Source organism: Branchiostoma belcheri, unplaced genomic scaffold (genome assembly GCF_001625305.1).
Source record: "Branchiostoma belcheri isolate BF01 breed outbred unplaced genomic scaffold, Haploidv18h27 scaffold317, whole genome shotgun sequence".
Classification (NCBI taxonomy): domain Eukaryota; kingdom Metazoa; phylum Chordata; class Leptocardii; order Amphioxiformes; family Branchiostomatidae; genus Branchiostoma; species Branchiostoma belcheri.
The window spans coordinates 7518-16269 of NW_017803929.1; the positions used below are offsets into that span (position 1 = coordinate 7518).

Below are 8752 nucleotides of genomic sequence, written 5' to 3' on the forward strand. Positions count from 1 at the left end.
TTACGTATGTGTGCGACTTTTCTGTATACGGAAAAAGGACAACCATTTTCTGACACAAAATGGAAGAATCTACCAGCTAAGGAATGTTTGTCCTAGCATGAGTTCTCTAAGACTGACAAACAGTGCCACAGTTCTACATAATAATGCTGTCACAGTCCTCAAAAGTCTTATGACAAGGAAAATGTTTGAGGTGTTCGAAAAATATGGTTCTGGTACAAGTCTGTGTAATGAGAAATTTTGGAAAATCTTTAATTTAAAGACTTTCATTTTGTATGTACAAACTTCCTCTTCCAAGCAATAACAACATGGGGTTGCCACAATGGTCCTAGTCTAGTTCTCTATGGCATTAACTGAGGCATTCATTGTTATGTTGGCAAGAATTATATTCTAAAGGACACCTTCTGTTGTAACTGTAGTTCATGCCAAAATACAAAATATTTCAGAAATACCGTACTGTGTGTTGTGTACCGTGAATTTTGAAATTTTCACTTAAGTTTTCAAGTTTGAGCGTCTAGCAAAGACAAAGTCTTCCATTGTGTTACTTCCATTGTTTCAAACCCAAAGATACCGCAAACTCTTCATTTTCATGTGCTGCAAACTTAAAGGAATACACAGTAACTATTCAGGTGTGTCCTCTTCTTGCTTGATTCTTGTTTGTTGATAGAAGAAAACATGAGAGCTAAGGCCACACCAATTTAATTTGTTGTTTCTCGGATTTTTTCAAAAAAATATGAAGTGACATGGCGAAAAAAAAAAAAAGGCCAATGCACCCCATGCAGGCCAGAAATGTTACAATATGAGCCATGAAGTCAACATACCAGGCTAGTTTATAATTAAAATAAAACAATAGATTTTGAACTTTAAATGAAACGAAGTTGAACTGTTACATTGAAAAACTTTAACAACTAGGAAAACATAGTTGTGGCCAACATATGTCTTTGCTTGAGCATTTTGCAGTTGATTCAGAACCTAAAATCTTCTTTTTTTTTTTCGCAAATCAGACAAAAATGGACAGGGCGAAATCGAGAAACAACAATAAAATTGGTGAGGCCTATATGACAAGAACCATGTGGCTTAACCCTTGGAACTTCAGGGCTTCTGTGGCTGGTCGGGTGAGGTGGCCGTGCTTGGAGCGGTGGAGTTTTGCGTGGGTTCGTTCGCGGCTGTCGCTGCGGCCTCTGCCTCCATCTTCCTGAGCCTGGCGATGGTCTGCTGCACGACGGAGGAGCTGATGAGACTGAAGTCGTACAGGTTGACCAGGTGGAGCAGCATGTTCCTGACCAGGTTCCGCTGGACGATCCACACGCCCTTCTCCTCAACAAACGTGCTGCACGCTGTCGGCACCTGCACAGTCAACAACAAACGTCTGAAATCTTCAATTCTCCAACCATGGCAATCTTGTGTGGTAAAACTTCCTATACTATAGTCCAGAGAAGATAGTAAGGCCCATATTTAGGTTCAGGTCCGGATTCAAGTCCAAAGGTTTAGGTTCACAGGGGTCGAAACACCACTCCATGTGCAAGTTGGTGCAGGTAAAATTGGTGCAGTGCAACTAATTTTTACCGGTGTGCATTGGTGCAAGTAATCTTTACTGTTACTACACTGACTGACTACTACACATAGAAATACCCATTAAAGAACTGGAAAGGTAACAAAACCAGAATCTGGGGAGTTTTTCTTCATTTTTTATAATTAACAGAAGGTTGCTCTCAACAACAGTGTAAGCAAACATTGGATACTATGATTACAGTTACTGCATGTACGTTTGGTTGTGTTGTGTACCTATTGTTTTTGGGGATGCAACTAGTAATTTTTTTTTCCTCTGCACCAGTGCAAGTTGACCCCAAAATCTATTTCGACCCCTGGGTTCAGTTCCAGACTTGTAAGTCCGGACCTAAACCCATGGCATATACAAAATTGCATGCTGGCAACCTTGCAATGTTGTCTGGGCGAAAATGTGGCCACATAACATGGAGGCAAACACTTGATGATGCCTGATGGCAATGTTTTCTTTATTTTGCAGCACAGATTTTGCAATTTATAGGAGGTTTTAGGTGGTTTGGAACGAAAAGGGGAAAGTGACATTTTTTTAAAAATAAGTCTGTTCTGGTTCTTGCCTTTTAGATTTTTTTTTAACGGTAAACCTAAACATTTTCATAAGTCTGGAACTGGTCCAGCTAACTGGTACACAGCACTAGTATATGGTATACAGCCACTGCCTGTGTTTGGTTTTGTTTTTGAATTGGGAAGGGGATAAGAAGGTGTTTGCAGAGTTTAAAGTTCGCAGTTGAAACAATTCAGAAGTCCATGTACTGGTACAGTAGTAAGTCAGGGCCTGTAATGGTTTCAGTGCAATGATTTCAAAGGAGAGGTCACCGTGGAACACGCTGACATAAAACTCCTTCGTACGTTTCAAGATAGGTACAACCAACCGACTAACCTGGCAGTCTGCAATGTGGCCGTTTCTCATGATGTGAAGGTTCCACATTTTCATCAGCTCTTTCTCTCCTTCATTTACATCTGTGAACTCGTCAATCATGTGCTGAAATAGAGAGAAAAAATCATTATGGTTGCTAAAAATATGGTCACTAAACCCTAGTGGTGGTACATACTTAAGGGGTAGCCAATGAAAATGGAGGATCAACATTGATTGACAGGTATGTAAGTGCTATACAGCAGTAGCCAATGAAAATGTAAATGGAGGATAATACACTGTAATTGATTGCCAGGTATCTAAGCTGACCTGAGTGCGCTGTTTTAGCCAAATAGGATCGTTCTCCTCCTCGCTGTCGTTGTCGATTTCCTGCGGTCGCAGCGGGAGGCAGGTGCCTGAGTGGAAGTAAAGTCTGTTGTGTCCGCTGGTGAACGGGCGCGTCCAATCAAGTTCCAGGTCCTCCCCTTCCAGAAACTCTGACAAGCTAGGCTCCGGCCGTCTCGGCTTTGCGACTAAAATGTTGGTGACAGGAGACCTTCGACACGGCCCGTTCCTCCTGAACGCGAAGCCCATGAGGTGGAGGTCGGCTGGGTTTCCCGCGTACGAACCGTCGTATCCCTCATTGATGGAAACATCGATTCTAGCACCTTTGGGATGTGGGACGAAGACGAACGTAAACCGCGAGTGGCAGAGTTTGAGATGCTTGAGAAGACTGTACAGCTTCATACAGTTCAGCGTACACCACGGGCAGTGGAGGTCGTCCCGCGCTTCTGTTTGCTGCCGCATGTTGCCGTTGTACAGGAATTGGTAGAAGATCCTCTGTCGCTTCTCCTGCTTTTCCGGCGTTTTCTTGTACTTAACGTTCGACAGCGCTTTCGAGTTTTGTCTCTCGACCGGCCGTTCCTCGAAGGGTCCGAGGCTCTGTCCCGTGACTTTCGATGGTGTGGTGGAGAGTCTACTGGCGACCGTGCTGGGACAGTGCGTCCAGGTCAGTTTAAAGCGTAGCGTGGGTCCCAGGCGGAACGTTTCGAACGGCCCGACCGCCCTGCCGTCCATGATGGTCTCCCACTGCGCCTGTTTGTTCTGGAGAGGTAGGCTGTGTGTCTGTTTCAGCGCAATCTCGTAATCCCCTTCCGTCAGCAAACACGAGTGCTGCTTGTCGTACACGATCAACTCCGCCTGGTACTCCGCGCTCGAGATCATGTCCTCCAGCGGCATGTCCCCGTTGACCGCCCCGTTCAACACGACGTCTTCCGGAGGCGACATGCAGAGCCTCTTTGGCGCAGGTTCCCCGGAAGCGTCTTCGTCCTCGTCTCCCATTGGTTGAGAGTTGGTAACGGTAACTCTTAGCACCAGCACGTAGGATTTGATCTGACCGTTACTAGGCTGGAAGCACTCTCCCGGGATGGACAGAGAAGGTCCAGTTCTGCTGGCACCGTCGGCGCCGGACACACAGGGCACTTGTATCTTTCCCAGAGACACGTGCTTCATCGGGGACAAGACGTCTTTCCTCTTCTTGTGACAGATCTTGAGAAGGGCGGCCTCCACCATGACCTCCTGAGGCACGACTGCTGGATCCACATTGTCTGCCTGGGACCAGCAGAAGGTGATGAAGTTCAAGTTTAAATACCTAGGTGTGCATTGTACAGGCGGGCTGAGTGCCTTTTGTTCTTCTACTTTCTTCTCCTCAGCAACAATGTCTCCTAACACTGAATCTACCTGTAATAAAAAAGGGCAAATCTGGTTAGTAAGGAAAAGTCTGTATCATAAAAGAACCTTTACTATCAAAGCAAAGCAATGGGATAAGATTAAAGCTTACAAAAAAACACACATGAAATATTATGTCGCCTAAAGATTTTAAAGAGATTCACTCATCCATCCATGTATATCACAGAAAATTCCAAAGTCTGTATATTTCATACATATACTTTTCATCCAATTTTCAAAAAAGATTAAGCAAATAACTACTAGTATTGTACAGAAGAATTAGCAAACCTTGCTTTTTTTTCATTCTCCTATTCTTTAAATTCTCCTATGACTATAGAAAGTGTCTATAAAGAAGAGAGCAACAGGAAATGTTCCCATGATCCTGCACCTTGAACTGTTTCCTGCGACAGTGGCTCCTGGAGAACCTCTGTGACATGTAGGTGACGTTCCTCTGCAGGAACACCGGCGCCACGATGTGCCTGGTGCGCAGAAACCTGTAGATCTGCGTGGGTTTCTCGAACGCCTGCAGGAACAACTCGTGGTCCTTCTGCAGGTCCTGCACGCTCCCGTTCGCCTTGCCGTTCTCCATTTTCAGCGAGCCGACCGAAGCTGTGAGTAGTACACAGGGAGGCAGACGAGGAAGAAGAATTAGGCAGACATAAACATGTTCAGTTCAACACTGAATATGCTAATGAACCTCAGGGCCAGTGTGATGACCAATCAGCTATTACATCTACAAGGAGGAGGATTCCAAGGAAACCTTGGCTGGGAAGAGGAGGAGGAAGGAAGGGTCCAAGAGTCCCTTTTCCTTGAGGAGTAAGAGAGTGAGAGAGAGACAAAAAAATGGCGTAATTCTGAACGGACTCCGCAAAATAAACCTACAGTCACATCTTGGCGCCTGCTTGCCGATCTTTTTGCCCGCCGTTCTAGTTCTCGGTTCTTTTCGCCGCTTGCCATTGTCAACCTTGTGAGGAGCCATAACGGCTGAAAAGGGGAAGGAAAATACAAAACGTTTAAGCAAAACATAAGTCAGTAGCCAGCACAGACAACACAATCTAGTCACCATCATGTTATATATAATTATCTCCTACAAGATAAATCTTCAATCATCTTAATTATGAATATTGAAAACAATGTTTATAACTGAATAATATTGAATACAGATATTAAGTTTCAAGAATATTTTTCTTTCAATGTCATATATTTTTATAATCTATTGCAAACTGTTAAACTTATAAACTTTTTAAACATTTTTTTAAATAGCATACTTTTGTACTATATATGTATATACTAGTATGATGTGTATTTTGAGCCTTTTGTTTTTGTAAAAGATGTTACAAGAAGAACATGGAAATTAACAAAACATGTAACATAATATACTACTAACATAACTTTCAAACGTTCAGACTTCTGTTAAAACTTGCCCCTTCGCTAGTTTGCATATTGCATATTAAATGATGATTGTGTAGCGTTGAACTTGAGCCTTCAGTTTAAGATCAGCTTGTTTTTCTTGCACCACCCCTCTTGGGTTGTAAGAGAACCGTCCCTAAAGTAAATTTCGGTAATTTGTTTGAAACTGAGAAAGTCCCTCTTGTCCAGAGGTAAGCCCTCTAAAATAAAACTCGTGCCTCGAGTGGGCAAAAATCCCACTGGAATGGCCCGCGAAAGGTCTAAATTCATTACTGACGGTTTGGCACACATCTGCCGTTTACAAAATATTAATATTGAGTAAGATTCATAACAAGAATCGCTGAAAAATATCTACCCATGTTCACAAACGCCGGAGCCAGTTGGGTCCAAGTAGAAAACTCGGAAGAGAAAATTTCCTCATTTTCCTTCGATTTGAATCGGAGTTATTAAAATATATCGCCATTGAAACATTAACTACGTGTGGCATGAGGGTCGACCTATTCACACCTGTCAGAAATTAAGTCGGTTTCTTACAAAATAAGGAAGAATCGGTTCAAGTTTCACTTTCCTCTGTAGAACAAGCCTTGCAGAAGTCGGGTTGGGCTGGGCGACCGGCCACGCCATGCCAAGAAAAACCCACCGAAAAAACAGGCTTCAGATCACACATACGTCTACTCCTGAGACTCAACAGAAGTGTATTTTGTAGAATGTAAAGTAATCCGTATAGAAAAACCCAAATATTGGTTGCTAGAGATGATCGGAAGGAAATATCGTACCTCTTCTGTGTGCCACCTGGAGCCTTTGTGGTTCTGGACTCCGCGATCTTCGCTGATTCAAATGGCGGGAACATGTGATGGCAGCAGAGAATAAGAACAGCCAAAGTTCCAAAAATAAACCCAAACCTCTCAACATTGTACTAATTCCCACTGTCACCATACAAAATAAAATTTTAAACAAATTTAGCTTATTATTATGTACAATACTATAAAATTAAGCTGTTTATATATTTATAACACAAAAGACGTACTTAACGTTTGTATGCTGTCGGGGCTGTGTCCTCGGTGTAACCTTTGAACTATTATTGGAATAGTTCATTTTTATAGATGGAAAAGGAGTAAAATTGAAATTCTTTACAAGTACAAATTAAAAGGTTTATAACATACAAGAAAGTTTAGACAACATAAACATCTTTTATATTTTATTTATTTGGATGATAACACTCTGTATTATATATCAGTTAAATGATAGAACACAACTTTAACCCCCTCACTTAGAGTGCATGGTTGCTCCCAAAGGAGTGACACAATCCTAGCCGAATTTGACATGTTTTAGTCTCCACTTTTTGAGTTTTTATCATATTTCTTGGGGCAGTTTTTGCTGCCAAGATGCACGACGCTTACGAATCAGCACCCATTCTTGAGAAGCTGCCTCTCCAGATCGAATCTATCGCCTGTTGGGGTGAGTATAGGATGTCAAATCTATGTGATACGTGTTGGGATAGGGAAGATCTCGTGATCTGTTGTTTATTCCTCATATGAAGATCGATTATCTAAGTTTTAATAGCTACTTCAAATTACGTTTCACTCAATGTTTATCTGTAAGTTCACATTTATATGATTAGCTGTGGTAGTCAGTCACATCTGAACGAAAATTTGTAGAAGCATACATGATTGATGTTAATTACTAACAAGTTATTGAGTTTTAACTAAGTAACGTTACACTGTACAGGTTCACTGCCGTTAGCTGTATTATAAGTATGTCTTAAGTCTGCATACTAGAACCTTTGGGGGATTTCCTTCAGGATACCTTGAGGATGTTTTGGTGCCCCGTGACGTCATCCTCCTCTCACTCCTACGAGTCCCAGGCTAGTGTATGAGGGCCTGCAACGCTTTACGCTGATTTCGGAAACCTCTCGATTACACTTTATGATAAATTCCAAGTGGCTACGAGGCATTACATAGAATTAAAACGCCGAATACGCTCTAGATACGCAAAAATATTAGAGCGGTCCGTCTACGCTCTACATAATCAATTAAAATTAAAATGGCCGATTACGCTCTACGGAAAAGGGCTTGCAGGCCCCCGTGTATGTGAGAGGAGGGTGTGACTTCATGTACACACATATACATACATGTAAAGGTAGTCGTCCCAATGTAAGAAACAGGAGGTGCGAGTAGAAACTAGAAACAGATAAAAACTCCAGGTCGGGGTTCGAACCTACGACCAAATCCAGGCACCAGTCCACATCCCGACGCTCTAACCACTCAGCCGAAAAGGTCTAGACCCATCGGCCGGGTCAGTTGGTAGTGCCTATAACGCCCCCACCCCACCCCACCCCCCCACTGTTACACTTCCCTTTTCTTTTCAAAATCTTCTGAATTCCCTGGGGCGGTCTAGTGGTTAGGATTTGGCGCTCTCACTACCAAGGCCCGGATTCGATCCCCAGTGTGAGAACCACTGTGAGAAACAGGAGAAACGAGTAGAAACAGGTAAAAACAAGAATTCGGAGATCTCATACCTCCATGAAATATATGAGTTTTTCTAAATGTTTTTACACAGTACACTACAGTACAGAACAACATAACACAGGTTTTTGGTTTCAAACACACAGTAGTACCTTTCGCCAGGATATGGTCATGTAGGCTTTTCCCGAGGGAGAACCTCAAAACCGGGCAGGTGCTGCCTCCACCCCGCACATCTGTTTTCCCTGTCACCCCGCACATCTGTTTTCCCGGAATTTCTGCTGCAGTACCAAGGTCAGCCACCAGGAGGCCCATATTTGACCTTGACCTTTGGCTTCCTAAGACCTACCAGCTTACCAAATATCATCACAATCCATAAAGGCGTTCTGAAGTTATGCTGACTACTAGTGTGCGGAAACACACACACACACACACACACACAGACGCGCCAAAAACAATACCTCCATTTTTCATGGAGGTAAAAAAGGCGGAATAGCCTTTTTGAGGCTGTAGGGGCAGTGGGTTGTTACCCAGTGGACCATTGTGTCAAGGGCTTGGTATCAAACTGTGGAGCCCAACCTTCTCCTTCCACAGGTGCCCATCTTTACATCTGGGTGTAAAAGCCAAGTTGCTGAAGTCAGGTACCCATTTTACATGTCTCTCAGTCTTGGTCTCCTATATATCTCCAGTCTTGTAATCAATCAATCAACCAACCAACCAACCAACCAACCAACCAACC

General features: G+C 43.0%; 2 protein-coding genes across 3 annotated transcripts in view; one reads left to right on the forward strand and one right to left on the reverse strand.

Moving 5' to 3' along the window:
• Nucleotides 1-823: 823 nt before the first annotated feature.
• On the reverse strand, nt 824-6396 carry LOC109474765 (polycomb protein suz12-B-like). The gene is made up of 6 exons (XM_019775127.1): nt 6328-6396; nt 5024-5125; nt 4530-4750; nt 2744-4153; nt 2441-2542; nt 824-1344 (listed from the first exon to the last, which is right to left on the reverse strand). Exons 2-6 carry the CDS (start codon nt 5118-5120, stop codon nt 1090-1092), a joined length of 2085 nt encoding a protein of 694 aa, XP_019630686.1. The 5' UTR covers nt 5121-5125; nt 6328-6396; the 3' UTR covers nt 824-1089.
• A 431-nt stretch (nt 6397-6827) lies between these two features.
• The window catches only part of LOC109474764 (vam6/Vps39-like protein), a 74353-nt gene continuing 72428 nt past the window's right edge, over nt 6828-8752 (forward strand). For both annotated transcript variants that reach the window (XM_019775125.1, XM_019775126.1), the window contains exon 1: nt 6828-7009. In XM_019775125.1, coding sequence (XP_019630684.1) covers nt 6937-7009 — 73 coding nt within the window. In that variant the 5' untranslated portion in view covers nt 6828-6936. The remainder of the gene's footprint in view (nt 7010-8752) is intronic.

What these genes read in the sequence shown, in the direction of transcription:
- LOC109474765 (XM_019775127.1), bottom strand. Translation starts at nt 5,120, where the DNA reads ATGGCTCCTCACAAGGTTGACAATGGCAAGCGGCGAAAAGAACCGAGA. An exon ending in GCAGGCGCCAAGATGTGACT is followed by an intron (nt 4,751 to 5,023) that starts GTAGGTTTATTT and finishes TACTACTCACAG; the next exon opens with CTTCGGTCGGCTCGCTGAAA. An exon ending in GGCTAAAACAGCGCACTCAG is followed by an intron (nt 2,543 to 2,743) that starts GTCAGCTTAGAT and finishes TCTCTATTTCAG; the next exon opens with CACATGATTGACGAGTTCAC.